The sequence below is a fragment of the Salvia splendens genome, chromosome 10, assembly GCF_004379255.2.
Source record: "Salvia splendens isolate huo1 chromosome 10, SspV2, whole genome shotgun sequence".
NCBI classification, from domain to species: domain Eukaryota; kingdom Viridiplantae; phylum Streptophyta; class Magnoliopsida; order Lamiales; family Lamiaceae; genus Salvia; species Salvia splendens.
This window is the reverse complement of record NC_056041.1, coordinates 14,949,651-14,973,972: the sequence shown is the minus strand read 5'-3', so window position 1 is coordinate 14,973,972 and position 24,322 is coordinate 14,949,651. Positions and strand designations below refer to the sequence as shown.

General features: G+C 39.4%; 2 protein-coding genes and 1 long non-coding RNA gene across 7 annotated transcripts; 2 read left to right on the top strand and 1 right to left on the bottom strand.

Moving 5' to 3' along the window:
- Positions 1-3,315: 3,315 nt before the first annotated feature.
- On the bottom strand, positions 3,316-4,769 carry LOC121751562. 2 transcript variants are annotated; one of them, XR_006040120.1, is made up of 2 exons: positions 4,081-4,769; positions 3,316-3,484 (listed from the first exon to the last, which is right to left on the bottom strand). It is a non-coding gene; the product is annotated as an uncharacterized LOC121751562 (long non-coding RNA). The 2 variants fall into 2 exon arrangements; XR_006040119.1 differs by having other exon boundaries at positions 4,086-4,769.
- LOC121751561 lies at positions 3,491-18,093 on the top strand. 4 transcript variants are annotated; one of them, XM_042146315.1, is made up of 5 exons: positions 3,491-3,843; positions 5,676-5,738; positions 16,387-16,501; positions 16,619-16,687; positions 18,023-18,093. In XM_042146315.1, exons 1-5 carry the CDS (start codon positions 3,771-3,773, stop codon positions 18,036-18,038), a joined length of 336 nt encoding a protein of 111 aa, XP_042002249.1. In that variant the 5' UTR covers positions 3,491-3,770; the 3' UTR covers positions 18,039-18,093. The 4 variants fall into 4 exon arrangements, with proteins under 4 accessions (XP_042002249.1, XP_042002250.1, XP_042002248.1 ...); XM_042146316.1 differs by having other exon boundaries at positions 18,026-18,087; XM_042146314.1 differs by lacking the exon at positions 18,023-18,093 and having other exon boundaries at positions 16,619-16,814.
- On the top strand, positions 18,049-22,941 carry LOC121751560 (DDB1- and CUL4-associated factor 8-like). The gene is made up of 6 exons (XM_042146313.1): positions 18,049-18,479; positions 19,063-19,314; positions 19,418-19,558; positions 20,169-20,918; positions 21,600-22,296; positions 22,495-22,941. The coding sequence occupies exons 1-6, from the start codon at positions 18,363-18,365 to the stop codon at positions 22,599-22,601; spliced, it is 2,064 nt and encodes a 687-aa protein (XP_042002247.1). The 5' UTR covers positions 18,049-18,362; the 3' UTR covers positions 22,602-22,941.
- The last annotated feature ends 1,381 nt before the right edge of the window (positions 22,942-24,322 follow it).

Genomic DNA, 24,322 nt, shown 5'->3' with positions numbered 1-24,322 from the left:
AAGAGGATTATGTATTTATACATTGGTATAACAAATACTGTATTTTTTTCATTTGTTTTCATTTGGTACACGTTTTCTTTTTTCCTTAATATTTTATTTAAATTTATAGTATTTTTTATTTTCTGTGAAATATGTTATTTTTTAGAATTATTACCTCATTTAGAATGATTACCCACTATTTTTTAAATATTTTTATGCTGTTTGTATATTTTCTGTACATTTTATAATTACCACTCACTCTGTTCTACAAAAATATCTGCATTTTCTATTTCTGTTAATCCCATAAAAATATGTGTATCTTCCATCCATTCAAAAAATTACGAGCATCTCTATTTATGGAAAGTTATCCAAACTCATTGCTAGAACATCAAGTTATTTACGGCTTATATTAATATGGTCCAGCATTACAACTCATTAAACACTAATAAAAATATGAGTCTCACTATCCAATAACACTACTTTAACTACTCTTTTCGTACTTTACCAATTGTACATTAATTCTCTTGTCATTTCAAATGCACATATTGGAATAGATGGACTATCTTTTATGTGAAATATGCTTTTTTCTAGAATTATTTTTATTCTTTAAATTTTAGGATATAAATTTATAATACAAGGTGATATAAGATGCTTATATCTTGACTTATCTATGTGTTACTACATTATCTCTATTTTCTTGTTTTATCGACATTATTGCTTCTTGACTACTACGCTATTTTGATCGACAAACATCATATGTACATTTACTATTTCCTTTGTTCGTGAATAGGAGTCCTGTTTTTTCATTTTTGTCCGTTCGTGAATAGGAGTCTCGATTCACTTTTATCATAAATGGTAATATAATTTTACCTCCCACTAACTCACTCCACTCACATTTTATTTAAAACTAATATATAAAGTGAGACCCCTATTCCACTAACTTTTTTCCACCCACTTTTTGTAACATTTCTTAAAACTCGTGCCGCCATTAAATGAGACTCCTAATGGAGGATGGAAGGAGTATCTATCAGTGTTGTTATTTTTTCCCGATATTATCGCTTCTTTCAATATTACGCTATTTTGATCGACAAACATCATACTCCCGCTGTCCCATAAAACTATGGGCAATGGATGTGGCACGGGAATTAAGATAAAATTGGTAAAGTAAGAAAGATGAGGAGAAATGGAGAATGGAATGGTAAAGTAAGAGAGAGAGAATGATAGCTAAAATAGTGTTAGTGGGTAGTGAGACCTATATTATTAAATTAATATAACTTTCCAAAAATAGAATGCACATATTTTTGTGGGAATGACGAAAATGGAAAGTGCACATATTTTTATGGGACGGAAAGAGTATATATATTTAGATAATCGTTTAATTCTTTGTACTAGCTCATTATCATATATATCTCTCGCATTCTCCTATCGTCCATGCTGTAATTTCGGCGACACCGATACCAGAATATATTCCAGGCTTGCCGCTTGAACAGTTGGACCTCCGGTATAAAAATCCTGACTTTGTCATTGACTACTAGGCCAACTCTCACACGATTTGATAAAACATTCTTATTCTGGGACCATGTAGTCGTAGATTAAACTTACTCCGTAACTTATTTTTGTAGGACATGGAAGTAGTATGTTTTTGTATTAACCACAAACTTAATCTGAAGACTGAATCATGAATAGTTAGAGTAATTACTAATTAACTCATTAATTAATCGGTCCACTTTTAAAACATCACCAGTTTTATAACAAGGTTGTCAAATGTCACCCTTTTATTCGCACCTTTAAAAACGCAAACAAGTAAAGTCTCTCTCTCTCTCTCGGGTGTTACACCAACTTTCTCAGCTACCAGCTTTTACGTGTTAATAGAAATTGATGATTGAATTTTTGTTTTCGATTTGTGCCTGAGCTCCAGTTTTGTGAATTATCGGGGAACAGGAATTTTCGCTAGGGCTGGAGGTCGATGACGGCGAAGAAGCGACCTAGAGTGAGTTTCGCCTCGCCGATTGTGGGGTTTTTTCTATTTTTGTGCTAGAAGAGAGATAGGATTCATCGTTTGTTCTAGAGTTTTTTTTTGTTCCTGATTTGGGAGAGACGCATGACCCTCATGCGTCTCCTTTTAATGAGACGCATGACAATTATGCGTCTTTCATAGAGACGCATGAAGGTCATGCGTCTCTCTTTTTTTTTCGTTTTTTTTAACGACGCATGAGGGTCATGCGTCTTAGGGAGAGACGCATATCCCTCATGCGTCTCTTTTTTTTTAAAAATTTTTAAATTCGAATTAAATCAGACGAGGCGAGGCAGTAGCCTCATTCAGGCGCGACAGTAAGACGAATTAGGCGATTTAGGCGATTTTTGATTGGAAATTCCGGCGAATCCGACCATTTCCCCTCGTATTCCGGTAAGTTTCGTTCAATCCTTCAACATTCCTTCCTTATTTGTTGTTAATTTGCATAGTTTGTTTAGATTTCACCTAATGTTTGTAAATTAGGGTTTATAACAAATTGCTAAATTTTGGCCGCTTTTTTTGTTGTGTAGTTAATTGTAATGGATTTTTAGTGGGTAAATTCATTCTATTATATAGTTATTGATATGTTTGAGATGCTTGGTGTTGTGATTTTGGTTGTTATTGGAGAATAGAGTATAGGTTGAAATGCATCTTTTAATTTAACATTCTAATTTAGTAGTTATATGTAAATTAGGCCTTATAAATCATGAATTGTATTGAATTGGAGTGAATCAATCATTTGGTTTATGATGTGTTGTTATTTTGACGATGAATTTGAATGTATATGTTATTTGTTTTGTGAATATGTACTTAGATTAGATGGAGACTTCAAGTTCTAGCGGACAATTATTATATGGACCCGAAGACCCGTCCTTGCTAAATATGCAGAAACATCACATTTCACATAAACTCATGAAAGAGGGCACAGCCCAAGTATTTAAGGTCCGAAGGACAGAAAGCAAGACTTGGGACGTCGAAATTCACGAGAATGTTAGATATTGGCTTGACGTCTTTGGTTTCAAAGGCGTGATCGATTGTGGGAAGCCCATGAAGGTGGACAATGAGCTGATCACGGTGTTGATTGAACGGTGGAGGCCGGAGACGCACACTTTCCATCTACCGATCGGTGAGGCGACGATCACCTCGGAAGATGTGCAAGCCATTTTGTAACGACCCGCAAAACCGATATTATTAGAAACAATATTATTAGCTTGATTATCTATATAAGTGACGTGTATGCTATTAAATCTGAGCTACGATAGATTGTTGTTGTTGTTGTTTGGTTTGACGTTAAGCAAGTGAATAGAACACGTAAAAATATATTTCACAATATAATAAATTTAAATAAATAATAAATAAGGCTCGTAATCAAAATTTTAATGCCCGGTACATCCAACAAAAGTCCAACAAAATTTAAGCTATACATCGTGCGTTCTAAGAAAAATCGGGTACTACAACGCGGACAGCCACGAGCTTGAACCGGGTTGCTTCCTACACCAAATTAAACAATAAATACACAAATAATATAATAAAACAAATTAAACATAAAAAAAGGAGTAGATAGTTTTCGACAGCAGCATTAACTGCATTAAATGAGATGTCTAAAATAAGAATATTTGAGAGAGAATGTCAGGCAACTTGCTGCCCACAACTTGCTGCCCACGTTTTTTTTTTTTTTTACATGTAGGGATAGATATAACAATCACTTTCACCCCTATCACACTCAAGCTTTCCAAAGAGTTCACACTCAGTTTTCCAAAGATTTCGCATAGGATAGATGAAGGAGAGTTGCAGACAATTTAAGATCAAGTCCCCCACATGCAACAACACTTCGTCCCCACATCAAAAAGGTAATACCAGAAACCCTTTTTTTTATATCTTCTTTCAATTTTTGCATCACATATAAGCATATAGTTATAGAAATTGACGAAAGGAATAGAAAGTCTTCATAGTCCAGAAACAGAAACATAAAGTGACGAGAACTCAAACTCTCATAATTGGAAATAAGTCCACAATCTATGCAAAAACAATAGAATGAATATTGAATTCTCTAGAAAAACAAATTTAGAGCATAAACCAATAAGTACCAGACCCTTGCCTTAGGGGGGGTGTCGGTGAACTGGTGCGGAGAGGGAGAGCTCGCCGGCTAACCGGAGACAGCGGATCGTTGAGAGAAGGGCGGCAGATCTGGAAAGAGAGGAGGGCGACGGCGGTGATCGGTGTTGACAGCGGGACCGAGAGAGATAGACGGACGGTGAACCGCCGCGCGCACAGCAGCGGCGGCGGCGGTGGTGTGAGAAGGGGAGAAAAGAGGGAGAGGAGAGAGAGAGAGGGACTGACCGAGAGAGAGATGGAGCGTGCAGACGCCAGACTTCCGGGAAGACGATGACGAAGCCGCGGCGGCGAATCTGGGAAGACAGATGGGGGATGGCGGCGCGACGGCGTGAGGCTGAGAGAGAGAGAAGAGAAAGAAAAGAGGGAGAGAGACGCGAGGGAGGAGAGGGAACGCCGCCGGAGCGGCGGCGCTTGCGAGTGGCTGCAGTGAGGATGGTGGCGGCGGAGTCCAAGTGGGAGAGAAAGGTTGTCGTTCTTTTTGGAGAATGAGGGAGGAAGGAAGAAGACTTAGTTTTACATAGGGTTTCTTTAATTTGGGCTTAAGCTTTGGGCTAATGAATTAAATGGTTTTGGGCCATTAAAATAATTAGCATTAGGCTATGCAAAATAAATCCGAGCCCAATCTCTTTCTAATTATTTAGGGGCTGCGATGCATCGGAAATATTAGGCCCATTTCGAAATTTAACTAATTTTTGGGCTAAAGGAAATAGAGAAATAGAATGTTGGGCCTAGCCCTTTATGAAATAATTTTGGGCTTTGTTTTTGGGCCATTTGTGTTGTAAAAAAAAGGGGGGTTTTGGGCTTCTATTCTCTAAGAATTTGGGCCTCTCTTAATTCATTTAAAAAAATAGCCATTGCCTTATTTAATGAAATTGAGCCCTTTGGCCTTGTGCTAAAAATAAAATGTTTTGAGCCTTTTGTTTTTCTTTTAAGATTTTGGCCTCATTAATTGGAGTTGATGGATTATTAAAGTATGGGCTTCATTTAAATTTCTTTAGGCTTTAGAAGTTTATGGGTGTTGACTTTGAAAATTGTTTTGGGGCTTTAGAATATTAATTTGAGAGATAAGGTGGAGAATTTGGGTTTTGTAATAAATCATTGGGTTGATAATTGAATTAATTGTGGGGAATTATTTAATTAATTTTGATATAATTTTGAAGTATGAATAATTTATCCCAAATTCGGGAAACATATAATTTTTCTTAACAAAGGAAAATAGTTGCGATAATTCAATTGTGCACTTTTATAAATGTTCGATATTATGATGGAAAATACGAGGAGCCAACGGAGGAATTATGGGCGTAAGCGGCCGACCGGCATCGCCCCGCGACGCCTCGGGCGGCCGCTAAGGAAATGGAAAGAAAGAGGGAGACGACGTTCTCAAGTCACAGAAATAATTAAGTTTAATACAGAAGTGCTATTAATTAAATTTTCCCAATTTAATTAATATGCAAGGTTCTAAAATTTTCTAACGGTGAACAAATGATAAAAGAAATAAAGTAGGGGCATGCATTCCTAAGTATGTGAGTTTCTCGAGTCTTATTAGTACGTTGTTTGTTTTCAAAAGGCTATCTCCGTGAGTTAAGGGTGGAGTCAGGAAAATTCAAGTTAAAGAAACTAAACGAACAAGGTGAGCTTTCTTATACTAAAAATACAAATCGTATTTTTATGAAAACATGAACACATGTTTGTGATTTTTTTTAAAGATGTTGTCTTGCCATAAATGTTTTGTGTATGATGCCTATCTGTTTGGCTAAGGCCAAATGAATTATGAATGATGATATAAGTCGAATTCGGGTCCCAGTGAGGGTGGTGTCCCCGCTCGGACTAGTGTACACAAGCTACCTCTGTCATGATGGGCAGAGCAGGTGACCGAGGAAGGTGGCCACCTTCCCGGCACAAGGATACCTCTGACATGTTGGGCAGAGAAGGTGACCGTGGAAGGTGGCCACCTTCCCGGCACATGTATGTAAGGTGACCGTGTGAGAACACCATCTCAACGGCACAATGTGATCAGATATGGCTAAGTACAGGATAAAGGGACTGCAGTCCAATGTGATATGTTTAGTAAGCTCGGGTCTTTTCAACAACACCCCGAGTGTTACTGTGATGATGGCTTGACAATATTTTCAAATGTATATGTGTAATTTTCGGCAATGTGTTCACTGAGTACTTTTTGTACTCAGCCCTGCATATATTTCTAAATGTGCAGGTTGAGCAGCGAAGTGGTGGAGGAAGTGCTATTGAGACAAGACATTTAATTCAGTCAGATTTTGACTCTCGGAGGTTCATGTCTTCATACATGGAACCGCGTTCATTTGCTTCCGTTGTGCATCTTAAAAGACTCAAGTCTATTTTGTTCAAAACTCTGATTTTATTTCGAGCTATTCCCATTTGTTTGGACCTATGGTCGAGTTTTGATGTTTTTCCCATTTCTTCCCCTTTCTTCCCCGCTTCTTTAACCCTCCCCTAGTCGCGATCAACCGTGTTTTCTATCCTTAGAAAATGCGGTCGTGACACATTTGGGGCTTGAGGGCGGAGGGTCGCGTCTTCACAGGGCGTGACTATCATGACAACTTTCCTGATTGGACCAACAAGTGCCGCGATCTGTTGGGATGGATACCAGATACTTCCACAGAGACAAAGCAAGACGGTTTGCTGATGACCGCGCTGATCAACTACACAAGGATGCCTCTGGGTGATGACCTACCTACGTACGTATACATCCAAAGGGCACGTATCCACGCCCTAATTTTATTAGAAGGTCTCATTCTACTGGACACCACGGGGTGTAAGGTGCCATTTATGTGGTTGAATGGGCTTGGCGATCCGGAAGAGGTGAAGACTATTATGTGGTTCAAACATAGAGTTACCTCGATCTCTGGCAACGGTGCACGCATGGGAACAAGGAACTCTCCACATCTGCCACTTTCCACAACTGCACTTTGAATCAATGAACTCGACGTCTTGTCTATTATTGCCCTTTGCCTGTCCCTTTTCAACATGTGGACGACTTCGAATTTGGTAATGACCTATTTCTCGGTCAAGTACTGAACAGTAATGCATTTGCCCCTTCGCATCATTCGCATCAAGCTTGTCCCTCGCCCACGGGGTCAACCGACCTTCGGTATGTTGTATTTCTGTCTTTCTATCTGCCCACCATTCCACTGTTCTCCAAAATGTCAGATCAACCAAAGCTCTAATTGGCAGCTCTCTTATACCTCTCAACACGTTGTTGTAGCTCTCTGACATGTTTGTTGAGGGCACCCCCCATCTCAGTTCATCATTGTAACAAAGAGACCAACTTTCTTTTTTGGCTTTGTTGAGCTCGTGTATCGCAACAAGACTTTCCTCCTGTAGTGCACGTCGCCTTCGCATGTACTTGCGTACTTGAGTTGTCACACCCATTGCCCATATCATGCCTTTCGCTTTACCACCCTTACCCTTAAGTTTTGTCAAGATATTTTTCCTCACATGGATCAAACAAAATTTGTGGTGACATATCGACGACTTTTTCCATTCATCAGAATGCATAGCCTTAAGGATTCCTTTATGCCTATCCGAAATGATGCACACCTCCCTTTCGTACTTCACCACATGAATTCTGACATGATCCAAAAACCACTCCCAGCTGTCGCCAGTTTCTTCATCAACAACGGCATATGCAATAGGCAGACATTTCTTGTTAGCATCAACACCACAAGCAACAAGCAGCTTACCTTTAAATCTTCCTCGAAGGTGAGTCCCGTCTATTGTTAAAACAGGTTGGCACTCCTGGAAAGCATGTATAGCAGGCCCAAGTGCCCAGAACACGTAATAGAAGACTTTAGTACGGCCCTGGCTCAACAACTCGTTATGCCTCCACTCAACGATTGTGCCTGGATTCCTATACTGCAGTTCAAGCATGTAGCTTGGCAAATCCCTAAATGACTCGTCCCATCCACCAAACACAATCTCTAAAGCCCTTCTCCGTGCATACCATGTCTTCTTATAACTGATTACCACATGAAATTTGTCATGAACAAAATTTCTTACGACTGCGGCACTGAACTCGGCATTTTTTAGCAACTGATGGCGAATACACAAAGCAATCATTGGTGATGAAAAGTTAGCATGTCCTCTATCATTACGATGGCCTTCACAACTATGGCGTCCCCGCCACTTCCTAATCTCCCACATATCATCATGGGCCATGTGTGGAACAGAAACTTCCCATCGACATTCATTCGCTTTTTCAGCGTCGGTCTCGCTGATAATAGCTGTCCCATCTTCTGTCCTCCCTGCTGGATATTTGCACACGGCATGCCACCTTCTTAATTTGCTCTCAACCACCCTAAATTGCCGGTGTTGCCTCAGACTCCACATAGTAATAGCAGTCTTCACATGCAGCTTGCTATCAAATTTTGTTCCCCCATTAATCCGATATGGGTGTTTTTCATCCCAGTACATGGTACTGCGTTCATTACCAACTTCAGGTGCCTCAGAAGGACCACTCGGCAGTTTGCAAAAATAGTTCAACCCAGTGTGCACGTATTCTGGAAGTGGTTGTTCACCTTGCACGACGGGTTTATACACTACCTCCTCATCACTAGAGTCAGCACCGGAATCATCACTTAAAATATCATCAGACGATGATGACGACAATTCTGGATCATCAAGGTCTCCTCGTACTACATGAACATCAGCATGCTCTTCTACAGTCTCTTGAGTATTCAATCCAACATCAGCAGCATCTGCAACATCTGTTTGCTCATTCATACCGCAATCCATGCTCAAAGGTTCAAACCTCGTAGATGATCCAACACCATGATCAACAATTGGTGGGATGAAGGCATTTCCAACAGACGAATACTCAACAAATAATTCAATATGCCGAGTAGAATTTAGAGCCGCATTGAACATAAAAAACACACTTTGATCACTGTCAACCGCAGTACATACATAACTCGTACCGGTACCCAAGAAACAATGCCTCCAAGATATTTCGATGAAGTGTTGGTTTGAATCTATTCTTATCTTGCAATTAATTCAGATAATGAAACACATGAATCCAATACGATGGAGCTCTCGCACGAGGAGGATCATAACAAATGCCCACTTGAGGAAGTTGATATATTCTACCACCCCAATATAAACTCACGAATACTTGCATGATTTCTGCAAAAATATATATACAAACCAACAACAATTAAAGACAATTTTTTTCAATAAACCCTAATATAGTAAGTATACAATAAATTTATCAAAAACCCTAATAATATGCAAATAAACAATAAATACGGGAGCAATGTTGAAAGATTGAAGGAAACTTACCGAAATATGAAGGGAATCGCCAAGAAATCGCCAACGAAATCGCAAGTTTTGTCTTCCTCTCGCGTATTCTGCCTATTCTGCCTTGGGCACTGATTTAAGCAAGTTAGAGACGCATGACGCTCATGCGTCTCTCCCTAAGACGCATGACGCTCATGCGTCGTTGGTGAAATTTTTTAAAAAAAGAAGACGCATGAGGGAGATGCGTCTTTCCCTAAGACGCATGACCTTCATGCGTCGTTAAAAAATAACGGAAAAAAAGAGAGACGCATGACCCTCATGCGTCTTTATGAAAGACGCATAATCGTCATGCGTCTCATTAAAAGGATACGCATGAGGGTCATGCGTCTCTCCCAAATCCGGAACAAAAAAAAAGTCCAGTACAAACGAGGAATGATAGTTGTGGTTTAGAACAAAAATAGAAAAAACCCCGATTGTGGATGTATGGAGACGAGAGCTCGGCCAACTTTCATCAAGAAACTTCGCTAACCGCCTTGCCGCTTTTGAGGTCTATTTTTACTCCTCAGCCTTGATAATTTAGCTTATGTTTTTTGTTATCAGTTTCAGTATTTTTTTCACTCAATCTTTGCAGCTGTATATATCTGTAAATGTCATCAATGGCTGCTTTAGATGAAAACTTAAAATAATTAATAGCTAGATGATTAACTGTTGCTATAAGAGTGTGGATCACATTTGGAAAATTCTATTCTAGTCTCCGTTACATATGATCTTTGGAATGAAATGCCACATTTGTTTATTACTACTTGGATGCTTCATGCTTGTGCAATTGCATATCCATGTTCTCCTTTTTGGAAACATTTAAAAGGATATTCTCGATTTTGTTGGTTGTTTTTATGCGAGATTTGAGCCTTTGAATGGGTAGTTTGGCGGCCTCTTCGTTAGGAAAGTTGTTTCAATTCATTGGTTCTTTGTTTTCAGGATCTGGTGATTCTTTTTGATGTCCTGCGAAAACTAGATAACCACTCTGGTAGAGTGAACACACTTTGTTTCAATGCGTCCGATGATGTTCTTGTATCAGGTTCTGATGATAGGAAGGTGATAAGAGTAAAGGCTGGAATTAGAAATGCTCTTTATTGAAGGGAATGAATAGCAAAACAAGAATTATAAATCCTCCGCAGAGGCCTAATCCTCACGAAGGAGGCCTACGAGATAAACTCGTCCTAATAAACTTATCTCTCTAAGATCATCTCTCTATTAGGAGACTCTCTCTATATATAGGCAATTCTAGTGCTAAAATAAAGGAAACCGAATAACAAATATTTGAAAAGCATAAAAATAGGAATCAGCTCTCTTCCTTAATCTTCTCCACCTACTTCCTCCTTTCTCTCTGCCGGCCCAACCATCTTTCTCTCTCCCCCCCTCCAATCCGTATCAGAAGGTCATACTCTGGGACTAGGAATCCGGTCGAGTCAAACTTTATTTCCTTTCTGGTCATCGTAACAATGTTTTACAAGCAAAGATGATGCCTTACACCGAGGATCGGAGCATTGTTACAAGCGATGCTGATGGGCAGGTGATTTATTTTTTTCTCTGTCACCCACACCCACACCCTAAACCTTTCATATGATCATTCTCAAACAAGCAAGTTTTTACGTTCAGTTGAGACACGCTCAGATTCGTGAGAGCAAAGTGGAGACTAAACTGCTTGCAGAACATGATGGGGGAGTGCCCAATTTAGCCATTGAACCAGGAAGCCCTCGCATTTTTTACACCTGCGGTGAGGATGGATTGGTTCAGCATGTGAGTGCACACTTCTAAAATAACACTTGTGCATTTTTAGTTTTGACTATGGTAATGTATATGGTAAGATCCTTAATTACAAAATATTCTGTCAATCATCTAATTGGAGTAATTGATTCTAATCACAATATTTCCTTTTCTAACACTCCCCCTCAAATTAACTTCGATCGGTCAACTTGGCTTTATCATTAATCTGCAATCCATGATTAACTGCTATAAGCGTATCTGCCAGTTTACACTCTAGGAGACCCGTTTATGCAAGGATGTCCATAATGTATTTCTCTGTCTAAAAATCATTCCTCTCTGTGATCTTAACACCTCGATCCCAAGAAAAAACTTGAGATCCCCTAAGTCCTTCATCTCAAACTCCTGAAACAGATTCCTCTTCGAGTTCTCAATCTCTTCCAAGTCGTCGCCTGTGATAATCATGTCATCGACGTATATGATTAAGCAAGTGATTTTATCTCCTCTCTTTTTCAGAAACAGAGTATGATCAGAGTTGCTCTGTTTATATCCATAACTAATCATTGCCCCGACGAACTTCCCAAACCATACTATTGGGAATTGCTTCAACCCATATAAAGTTTTCCTCAGCCTACATCCTTCTCCTATCTTGAAGTCTGCTGCAAATCCTCGAGGGGCCTCCATATACACCTCTTCTTCCTTTTTTAGCTCACCATGAAGAAATGCATTCGTCACATCGAATTGATGCAGTGGCCAATCTTTATTTTCCGCCACAGACAATAAGACTCGAATTGTGTTCATCTTGGCCACTGGGGAGAAAGTTTCTGAATAATCTACCCCATATGTCTGAGTATAGCCCTTCGCGACTAGCCGTGCTTTGTACCTCTCAACTGAGCCATCTGGTCTCCTCTTGATAGTGAAGACCCATCGACATCCTACAGGCCGCTTCCCTTTGGGTAAGATGCATGTTTCCCAAGTGTTGTTCTGGATCAGTGCATCTATTTCCTTTTGCATTGCCTCTCTCCAGTGCTTATGCCTCATAGCTAGGGCTGGCAAATCGTGCGGATTGGGTCGTTATCGGGTCAACCTGATAATGACCCAACCCAATAAGGTCTAACCTGAACCCGACCTGTTAAGGAGACTGTAAATCCGAACACGAACCCGACTTGCTACCTTCAAATCCGAACACGACCCGCACCCGACACGAACCCATTATCGACACGATATAATATGGGTTAACACGACACGATAACAACCCGAACCTGATATTACACGATTAAAACCTAATATTACACGATTAAACCTTGATTTTTAACCTAATTTACACAATTAAAATTCATTTTATACTATTTAAACCTAATTTATAAGAAATTAAAAAATTAAAGTAATATAGATTTTTTTAAATAATAATAAAAATAATAATATTATTTTTTAATGGGTTACCCGTATCTGACCCGCATCCGACCCGAACCCAACCCAAAATTATCGGGTTCTTAATGGGTCAACCCGATAAGGACACAAATCCAATAAGACTTGACCCCAACCTAATAATTTCGTGCGGATTCGTGTCGGATTATCGTGTCGTGTCAAAAATTGCCAGCCCTACTCATAGCCTCTTCCCATAACTGTGGGATCTCTTCTTCCTCATACAGTGTCTTCTCAAATGTTTGAGTCATTTCTGACAGATGACTCGTAACTAGGCAAACAACAGAGTAGCGAGCCTTCCTATTAATCCTCTCATGTGTATATCTTTTTTGGCGGAACTCCCCTGTTCGCCCGGTGTGGAAGAATGTACCCCCCTGTGTCGGGGTCAATTCCTTCGACTTCTTCTACGCCACTAGTTTCTTCATCTGTGTTCTCCACATCAGGGCCTGCTTCTTCCTCTACACTTACATCATCAGTAGTAAAGGAAACTGGAGGAGCAGGGTTATCAATACTTACATTGGATAGCCTCAACGGGGAAGTAGTTGGCTGAGTGTCACTTTCAGGAACGAACTGTCCTACTTCAGAGACTTGCTCAGCGGGATCGCTTACTGCCGCCTCTGTTAGGGCCCACTTCGGGATTACTTGGCGTTGGCATTGGCGCTGATATCCAACTTAGCGGGTCCTTACTACTATTCTCCCCCTGACCGCTAAGGTGGGTATAGAAGTATTTGGTTTCAAGGAAATTGCAATTCATCGTGACAAACATTTGATTAGTTTTAGGATCAAAGCACCTATACCCCTTTTGGTTTACCCCATACCCCACAAAGACACACTTAATTGCACAAGGAGAAGTTTGGTTCGTTCATGTTTTGGGGTATGAACAAGAACGGAGCACCCAAAGACTCACGGTTCAAGAGTTAAAGGTGGTGGAATTTTAGTGAAGGAGGATAGGACTTGGAGTGGTGTTTGGTGTTTGAGGATACTTGTAGCTAATCTGTTCAAGAGGTAGGCTGAGGTGGCAATAGCTTCTAGCCAGAAGTGTTTTGGGGCTTTTGATTCAATGAGCTAGAGCGGGTCATTTCAAGGAGGGAACGGTTTTTCTTTCGGCTACACCATTCTGTTCGGGGAGTATAGGTACAACTGGTTTGATGAATCAGACCATTTTCATGAAAAAATTGTTTCATGGCCGAATTAACGAATTCCCTCCCATTATATGATCTCAGGATTTTTATAGAGTGTTGGTACTGGGTTTTGATAAGGTTAAAAAAGTATGGAAAATGTGTATAAACATCAGATTTTTTTTCATGAAATATACCTAAGTCATGCGAGTGCAGTCACCTACAAAAACTAAGTAGTATCTAAGACCCTGCCCCCCAATAAAAGATGCGGACCCCCAAACAACAGAGTGAATTAAGGAAAAAAGGGAAATCAACACGAGTATTATTCAAAGGATAAGAGGTTCAGTGACTTTTGGCCAAAAAACAGGTTTCACAATACTCATCATGTTTAGAAACAAAATCAGGAAACAATAATTTTAAGTAACCGATAGAAGGATGTCCCAAGCGTCAATGCCAAAGCCAAGCTTTCCTATCGGCAGACCCGTGAGTTAGCATGGCGGTCCCTTTTTGAGCTATCTCATCTACATAGTACAATCCATCACGTTCAGTGCCACGTCCAATTATTTCCCCGGTTCGAATATCTTGCAGCAGACAAAAATGAGGTTGCATCAATAAGGTGCAATTTAATTCCTTCGTGACATGACTAATAGACAACAATTTATGAGGCATCGAAGGAATGTAAAAGCAGTTAGATAATTGAATGGTAGGTGATATTTTCACAGTTCCCGCCCCCTCAACTTTTGTAAACTCCTCATTAGCTATCTGAATATGAGATTTCTGAGGTTTTTGAATCCCTGTAAGATCTGAAGCATCATAAGTTATCGTATCAGTCGCCCCACAATCAAATATCCATCTATCATTTTTCTTATATCCACTAGACACCTGACATGCAATTCCAATGTATTCTAGGGGCTGAAATCTATTTTTACACATAATCGGGGTATTAACAGGGAAATTACTTAATTCGGGGTCAGATTCGCACAACACAAGAGAATATGGGTCATTTGGCAATAAATGGGGTACACGTAATTTATTGTATTCCTGGGGTGGAAAATAGGATTTTTGTAAAGTTTGGTGTTCTTTAACCAAAGAACCCACAAACCCTATATTACCTGTCGCCGCCGCTGTTTCTCCATCTCGCCCAAACTCCTCCTCTGACCAATTCGATACCACCGTTCCTCCGGCGAAGTTGGCGGCTCCCATCTGACCCGCCGGCTGAGTAGCACCGATTGCTCCCCTGTCGCCGCCCTGAGTCTGAGCGGCTTCCCTGTTGCCCTCGGCGGTGGCGATAGGGTAGCTTCCTCCGTCTCCCGGTTGCCCTCCGATAGCTGCAGCAGCGCGGCCGCCGCGGTTCCAGGGCGCGCGTGGTGGCGCGGATAGCGGTGGTGTGGATGAGTTCCTGCCGTGTTTCTCCTCCCACCAATCGGGAAATCTGATCAATTCGAAGCACAATTCTTTCGTGTGCTTCTTCTTCTTGCAATAGGAACATACAAGCTTCAATTTGTCTTCATCATTGTTTTGCCGGTTCCAGGCGCCTCATCCACCGCGATTGCCGCCGCCCCTTGAGCCGTTGCCATGCTGGTTTGACCCTCCTCAGACGACAAGTCCTGCTCCGATGCCTTCTGTAGTGGCTCCGGCTCCTAACTATAACACTTGAGACCGTGTCTCCTCTTATTTGATCAGATTGTAGGCAAGGTCAACCGAGGGAAGTGGCTCCATTTTAACTATCTCCCTTTTGTTTGTTTCATATTTACCGTCAATGGCAGTCAGAAACGTATAAAGTCTCTGTTCTTGGATCCAATTATCATGTATTTCCATGTCCTCCAGGTATTTCATAGGATTTGTCTGTTTCTGATCAATTGACATCCATAAATCTTGTAGGGTACTCCATGTCTCCTCTAACGATTGGCTTCCTTGTTTCACCATGCTGGCTTTGATATGCAGATCGTAGATTTGGAGTTTATCTCCTCCGCTCCCGTACGTGACAGCCAACACATCTCATATGTGTTTGGCAGTCGGTTGTTTCAACACTCGGCTGACCAACCGAGGTTCGATATTATGTGTGAGCCATGTAAACACGCAGTGATCAGCTTGTTGCCATTGCGGGAAGGCTGGATCGGTTCGTGGCGGGGGAGGTGGCACTCCGGTTACGTGAGAAACCATTCCCCTGCCGCTTATAGCAGTCTTCATCAGAACGGCCCATTCGGAGTAATTTTCTCCATTCAATTTGCTTCCTCCGATGTGGAGGGGTTGTGTATCGATTTTGTACACAACGGTTTTTCTGTGGTCTCTGGTTTGGGTGTTGATGGTATCATCATGACAAGACTTTTGCTCATGATTTCGACAATTTTCCGAGCAATTTCATCCGACTGAGATGGGTTTTTTTCGTCTGACATGGTTTGTTTTGAATGGGTTTCTGCAGATTTGGCTTAAGGTCGAGAAAGGTTAGGGACAGTGATGAAAATTTCATGAGTCCTGCTCTGGTACCATGTTAAATGGTGCAGAAAACATTGTGAAAAGGAAGAAAGGAAGAAACTGTTTTGTGTAGAATAGGATGATTATTTCATTGTACAGAGGACCCTTTAAATAGGGGGTAGAAAGCAATGTACATGCTAAGATCCTTAATTACAAAATATTCTGTCAATCATCTAATTAGAGTAGTTGATTCTAATCACAATCTTTCCTTTTCTAACAATATAGATGATGAAGACGAAGATGAGGAGGGTATAGATGATGAAAACAAGATGAAGAGGACATTTCCGAGCGCAGAAGCTAAAGAAGTTGAAGTTATTGCGAGAAAAATCTCAAGGCGAAGGTAATTTTTACAGCTGCGCAAGCGAGTGTTGAGTGATCGTGGTGATTTCGATTGGTGATGGAAACTATGATTGATTTTAAATGAGTGTAAATAAGCGGGATGCCATGTTTTCTGTAGCCCCTTATGCTGTGAGGGTGGAGAGAAACCGCTCAACTTGTTTCATCGGCACGCAGCAAGCTGGCTGAGGTGGGTGGTGCCTACCAAGTTCTATAATTGGATAAACGTTAATTTTTTTTTTATGTTTAAAATTCTAATTTAATCCTATTTATGTGTCCTCTTATATTCGTATATTTATTTTTGTTGAAATTTGAAATACTTTTATCTATAATATTCATTAAATATTTTTTAGAAGATTTAGACTAAAAATAAACTCAAACTGGAAATTATAAATAGTTTAGGTAAATAAGACGTACTCCTTTTATAATTTATAATTCCCATAATTTTCTATGTTCTATGAGATGGAATCTCGCTCTTCGGCGTCTGATTTGCATCAAGCTTCGCCACAGTGGGGCGGCTACGAATTTCCTAGTATCGCCGCAACCGTCATGATGTGGCAGTAGCAGAGGCCACAGAATGATGGAGTTGAAAATTTATTTATAAAAGGTTCCCTCAAAACCTACTCCTACAAAATAGTACTCCCTCCATTCCATAGTAGTGGGGGCATTTCTTTTCGGCACGGAGATTAAGAAAGTAGAGAGATGAAAAGAGAATAAAGTAAGAGAGAGTAAAGTAAGTGAGAAGAAATGTGTTAACTTTTACTAAAAAGGGAAATGACTCCACTACTATAGAATGTACCAAAATGGCAAAATGACTCCACTACTATGGAACGGAGGGAGTATATCTTTTACTAATTTAAGGATTCGACTTTAAGCATAGATTATTGCAAAATTATAATTTTATGTTGTTTTAAAATTAAAGTTATCACAATTAAACATCTATTTTTATACATATATTCTTTCTAACCAAGCAAAAAAGCCACTCGCAAGGTGAGTGGACTTCATGAGCCGATCTAGGGGGCTGGCTCACGCCCCTCCTCTCCACAGCAAGAGTCTTAGCGAGACGAGCCACCTGCAACAGGCCCACTTTAGCTCACTTATTGCGGATGCTCTTAGTTTGCGAAGGAAGTTCAGTGAAGAAAGTTAATTGGTCCAATATAAATTGGACGCATCCATATAGATTTTATTAGCATGTCATACATGACAAAATTTTACTGACAAAAGATAGAGTCGGACTGAACTGAGATATTTACATTATCTATCGAAGTTTATTATTTAACAATCAATTTAAGTCTATGAAAACTAAAAAAGTGCTCTAATTTCATGATACTATAATACTATACTCGATAAAATAGAAGTTGTTAATATGCTTATGTTATACTCCTACTAATAAAAAATACAGTAGTAATTCATATGGGCTCAATTCAATTGGCAAAGTGGATCTCCTCCTCCACACTCGCATCAAAATAAAATAATCCATCTTCACATATTAATATTATTTTATTTTATTTTATTTTGTTGTTAGTAGGAGAAGTGGATAAGGAGATGCAAAGTGTTGAATTGGACGACGGAAGAGTTATATTGACGAGATACCTTCACCGTAAGCCGACAGTTGGTTAGCTTCGAATCGTGAAAGTGCAAACACGATTACATCTATAGATCTATTCGGGTGTTCCTCTCTCATGTGCTCTCCCTCTCTAATGGCGTACATTGATTTCTTATCTGCCACTAATGTAATCTCTGGAACGTTTAAGTCTTAAAAAAATAATTCCATGGGGATTTTGGTTTCGATTATTTGATTGTGCCTGGGCTCCAATTTTCTGAATTATATCGGGAATAGAAAAATTCGCTAGGGTTGGAGGTCGATGACGACGAAGAAGCGACCTAGAATGAGTTTCGACTCCGCGATTGTGGACGTATGGAGACGAGAGCTCGGCCAACTTTCCTCTAGGAACTTCGCTAACCGCCTTGCCGCCTCTGAGGTCAATTCCTTACTCCTCTACTTTGATTTTCTATTAGTTTCAGATATGTTTTTGAGTATTCGGTTGCTCGTAAGCTGAGATAATATGTATGATCAGTGGAAATCTATTAATCCCCGGTTTTTAGACAATGTGTGATTATTTATGGGGTAAATTCAGTTCTTCCGTGCAAGCTATGACACAGATAGGTCTTACTTTTCTATCTGAATCTAATGCTTTGGTAATCCTATTAATATTCTATTACAGTTAAATATACTTTTGAATGCCATCAATGGTTAGCTAGACAGTAGCTGAATAAATTAAGTGGTAATCCCTAAAAGTGGTTCGGTGGCCAACATAAATTTGATGAGATGATTAACTGTTGCTATAAGAATGTGAATCGTGTATAGAGAATTTATTCCAGTGTCTGTTAAATACAGTATGTTCTTTGGAATGAAAGGCTACATTCTAAAACATCTGAATGAATATTCTCTATTCTGTTATGTGTTTTGATGCATGGGTTGGGTCTTTACATTGTGAAATTGAAGAGGTAGTTTAGCCTCTTTGTTTGGAAAGTTGTTTCATTTCCTTGGTTCTTTGTTTTCAGGATCTAGTGCTTCGTCTTGATGTCCTGCGAAAACTAGATAGGCACCGTGGTTGCGTGAACACTGTTTGTTTCAATGCATTCGGTGATGTTCTTGTATCAGGTTCTGACGATAGAAAGATCATACTCTGGGACTGGGAGTCTGGTCGAGTCAAACTTTCTTTCCATTCAGGTCATGCTAACAATGTTTTCCAAGCGAAGATGATGCCTTACTCAGAGGATCAGAGCATTGTTACATGCGCTGCTGATGGACAGGTGGTTTATTTTTTCTATCATTCCACACCCACCCTAACAACCACAATGTACTGCATTTACTTTTTGACTATCTGTTCTCAAACAAGTGAGTTTTTACATTCAGGTGAGACACGCTCAGATTCGTGAGAGTGGAGTGGAGACTAAACTGCTCGCAGAACATGAAGGGCGAGTGCACAAATTAGCCATTGAACCTGGAAGCCCTTACATTTTTTATACTTGTGGTGAGGATGGATTGGTTCAACATGTGAGTGGATGTTTCTAGAATTCCACTTATGCATATTTAGTTTTGATTCTTTAGATTTATAGGTCTTGGATGATTTGTATTGATTGTTATTATGTTATTCATAATGAGTAAAAATTTTGTGGTCTCTTCACTCTTGTGAGAAACAATTATCTGTCCAACTGTCAAATTTATGTGCATTGTTGTTTCTGAGTGTGGATCACATTGTTGTATTTTTTTATAACAATAATTGATTCATTAATCATGGGATTGAGATATCGAAATTGCCTTTCATGTTTCCTATATTCTTATCCATTGTTCTTGTAGCAACAGTGTGAATATAACTCAGTAAAATGCATATCATGGAATTATGAAAACATATAGGCTAGCACCTTATAACTATTAGTACATCCTACTAGCACTAACCTAGTAAACAACATTGTTAATTATCAAAAGTACACCTCACGTCCCTTGTTTCTTTTATCTCTTTCCTGTTATCATAAGAGAAAATTAGGAATGAATTCTACTATACTATGTGGCATGACTATTGCAGACAGTTATTTGTCTTTCATTGTATGTCCGTCTATCCTTATTTGTGTTTTTTTAATAAGCCCAATCAATATGTATTGTGCAGATTGACCTGAGAACTGAAAGAGCTACTAGGCTTTTAACTTGTCAGCCTCTTCTCCGCCATAGTTTTTTTCGCAATTTGCATCTGAATGCAATTACCATTGATCCACGAAATCCAAATTTGTTTGCTGTTGGAGGATCTGATACATTTGCTCGAGTTTATGACATTCGTAAATATAAATGGAATGGATCATCAGAATTCGGTCAGCCTGCTGACTTCTTTTGCCCCAGTCATTTAGTTGGTGATAAAAGTGTGGGAATAACTGGGTTGGCATATTCAAGTCAGAGCGAGCTTCTTGTGTCCTACAATGATGAGTTTATATACCTGTTTACAAAGGATATTGGATTAGGATCTAATCCATCAATTTCTTCTCAAGTGTCCGAAAGCAGTGATGTTGGTGGATTGACCACAGATAATATTTGGGAGTCATCCTTTTCAAATGCTGAGGACAATATAAAAGCTGCTCCACAATCCTATAAAGGGCATAGGAACTCTGAGACAGTGAAGGGAGTGAACTTTTTTGGCCCTAAATGTGAGTATGTTGTGAGTGGATCAGATTGTGGGAGAATTTTCATTTGGAACAAAAAAGGTGGGAAGCTTGTCCGAGTTATGGAAGCAGACAAGGACGTAGTAAATTGTGTTGAGACTCATCCTCATGCTACAGTGTTAGCCAGTAGTGGAATTGAGAATGATATAAAAATGTGGGTTCCAAAACCCATTGATAAAGCCATTCTACCAGCAAATATTCAGAAGGTATGTTTATATATTTCTGCTAGCCTTTATCCGGATTGCCTGTTAAGTAATGGAATCTTGTCGAGTGGGTGAATAAACTCATTTATAGTACTAACTACTACTGTACTACTACTATGCATGTTGTGTGTCAGTATGCTTGAGAAACCTCCATTTCAGTTATAAGACAACTCTTATTGGAGACTATACGATAGCTAAGGGAAAAATTATATTGCATGGTTACTGCAATAACATGAAAGTCTACTCGATTTATTTTTCTGATCTTATGCGAAGGACTTATATTGGCATAGCTTACACAACTTGGCCCTTCACAGCCACTTGGTTTCCTTGTAAATTAAAATTTGCATTTCTGAAAGTTAATATAATCTGTCAAATCTGTATCAAATCTGTCAAATTGTTAAGCAAGTTTCACTAAAAACATAAGTCTTAGTATAGTTTCCTTTATGGTTGACTTTTGTCCAGTTAAATTGGAATTGCCTGTACAAGAAGCTATCCTAAAAATTGACGCGTATCTTTGGGCCTACCAAGATTAGTGATTTTCTTTTAAGCAAACTTTTTCCCTTTCCTTGCACAATTTGGCGAACTTCTTTGTCTGTGTTTTCCAAGTGATATTTTTGATTGAATCTGTCTCGAGATATTCTGCTAATTTGGAGAAAGTTCTAATGTTTCCACATTACATAATAGGATAGGGTCCTGAATTTGATACCTCAAAGATTTGGTTTCTTTTCCTTTGGTGATTTCTATGATGATGACGATGATGACTTCGTCTATTCGGACATTGACGATGATACCCATGAAGAAGATGACGACGACGATGAAGATGAAGATGAAGATGAAGAAGATGATGATGATGATGATAGTGTCAGTGATGGCAGTGATGATGATGGTGAAGGTAAGGATGAGAGTGATGGTGATGACGATGGTGATGGCCATTGTAACAATGACGGCCAAACCACTGAGAACTATGACCATGGTGGGAATGAGGTTTTGAATGAGAGGTTGAAAGAGGAAGATGAGAACGAAAGAGGTGATAGTACTGATTTTGTTATTGATAGAGACTTATATGAAGACTGCGAATTTGTTCCTGATGATGAAGGTGATAGCGAAGAAGGTGACAGTGATGATGATGATGATGATGATGGCGATGGTGACAGCGATGATGATGAAGGTAAGGATGACAGCGATGATGATGATGGTGGTGGTGATAGCCATGGCGACAACGGCGAACATATAACTGAGAACTATGACCGTGGTGGGAATGAAATTTTGAATGAGCATTTGGAGGAGGAAGATAATAACGAGGGAGGTGATAGTACTGGTTTTGTTATTGATAGAGACTTATATCAGGACTGTGAATTTTGTCCTGACACTGGATCCGAAGGTTATAATGACGACTACAGTGCTGCTTCTGATGATTATAATTGTAGCGATTTTGGTTGGTTATAGAGTCTTAGGATTTGATTATGACATGGTTTTGACAATGCAAAATGAGCCTAAATAAGTAGGGTGCCATGTTTTCTGTGGTCTTGGTGATGCTCTGTTCATTGCCTTATGATGTTTTTGCACTTTGTATTTCCAGACGACACCCAAATCGGGGGGTTGGATGCACCGTATGGTTTCTCCAGAGGATCTGATGTTGCAGCTTATTTCTTTTCCGAGGCAGAGGACAGACTCCGAGAACAATAGAAATCTTTTCAGTGATCGAAGTGACCTGCTGCAGCTTCTTCTGACGTTTGATACCAACAGTGATGATGGTTCGGCCGACGACAGCGACACTGCCGTTGTTGCTGAGGACTGTCCCAGTTGAGGGCAATGTAATTATATGAAGAATAAAAAGGTGTGTTTGCACCTTGTTAGCATTATTGCTACTGAATCTCCAACATCTTTTGGTTTTCATTTCCGGTATTGCAGTAAGTTTCACCCTTTTGAATTTTCAAGTTAGTTGTATATTTTTGGTGCATTCTCTATGACTAAAATACGGAAATCTATAGTTTTGGTTAATTTTTCGTGACGCCTAAATTTATAATTTGAGCTTGGAAAATCTTCGAGCAAAAGATTAGCATTCAAAGACTATCATGTAAATTTGTTTGTTATGTATAGCTAAGATCAATCTGATTGAACCAAAGTGAAAAATGGCCTTACGTGAAAAGGGTTATTTAATGGATGACAAATCGCGTGGGTTGGGTCGTTATTGAGTCATTCTATTGGCGTCTTAATTTAATAATCTGAACTCGATTTGTTAAGAAACTGTCAATTCGAATGTGAACCCCACTTGCTAGTTGCTACCTTCAAATCCAAACGTGGCTCGCACGCTGCACAAATCAGTCACCGATACGATGATATAATATGGATTGACACAACATAATAATTACACAACAACAATCTCAAGGTGATATAATTACAAAATTAAAATTGATATTATATTATTAAACCTGATTTTTAAAAATAAAAATCTGATTTACACAATTTAAACATGATTTACAAAAACCTAGAGAAAACAAAAATATTATTTTAAAGAAAAGAATAATAATAATAATAATAATAATAATAATAATAATAATAATAATAATAATAATAATCATCTCACCGTCTTTGAAAATTTGTCACTTATTTTCATTTACGCATGTCTCTAAAAATTTATCATATATCACTTTTACAATCTTTGGTAGTGAACCTCTCATTTCACTCACAATCTTTGGTAGTGAACTAGTTTGAAATGTTTGGAGCTGGTAGTAGAAATTCCATTACTTATATTTCATTCACTCACAATCTTTGGTAGTGAACTAGTTTGAAATGTTTGAAGCTGGTAGTAGAAATTCCATTACTTATATTTCATATGTGAGAATCTTTAGACAACATGAAATGAGTGGCATTTTATTAAGTAGTTTAGAAATGCTGCCTATATAGAAAGAGTGACATGTTATTGGTGGAGCAGATGAGCTTGAATTACCTGAAGAACATATTCTAATTACTATTCCGAACTATCTATGACAGACACCAAGGGAAGCATCATTGCAAACTCAAATTACAAATTCTCTTGTTTGGGCTGAAAAGGAAATAACTTCGGATTACATGAACTGATATTGAAAGTGCTATGATATTGAGCTCACTCTTTGTACACCATTAAAGATTCTTTAGAGCACCCACAATGCGTCGCGCGGGTGTCTTGTATATCGTCCCTCCGAGACGAGACGGCAGCGAGACGCGTTGCAGCGTCCCGTCTCGTCCCGGTCTCGCCGAGACGCCCGTCCCACTGAGACGGCTGGCGTGCCAGCTCGCCACGCGCCCGCGCGACGTGGCGCGCGCTGGTGCTAGGCGTGACGCCTACTCGCCGGCCTCCGAGTGGGTTTCGTCACGCTGACGCAATAAATCATTTTAAAAAAAAATTCAAATTTAATAAAAAAAAT

Coding starts and splice junctions, on each gene's coding strand:
- LOC121751561 (XM_042146314.1), top strand. CDS start 3,771: ATGAAGGAGAGTTGCAGACAATTTAAGATCAAGTCCCCCACATGCAAC. Junction 3,844..5,675: donor TTCGTCCCCACATCAAAAAG/GTAATACCAGAA, acceptor TGTTTTCAAAAG/GCTATCTCCGTGAGTTAAGG. Junction 16,502..16,618: donor AGAAAAATCTCAAGGCGAAG/GTAATTTTTACA, acceptor TGTTTTCTGTAG/CCCCTTATGCTGTGAGGGTG.
- LOC121751560 (XM_042146313.1), top strand. CDS start 18,363: ATGACGACGAAGAAGCGACCTAGAATGAGTTTCGACTCCGCGATTGTG. Junction 19,559..20,168: donor AGGATGGATTGGTTCAACAT/GTGAGTGGATGT, acceptor TGTATTGTGCAG/ATTGACCTGAGAACTGAAAG. Junction 20,919..21,599: donor TACCAGCAAATATTCAGAAG/GTATGTTTATAT, acceptor ATTACATAATAG/GATAGGGTCCTGAATTTGAT.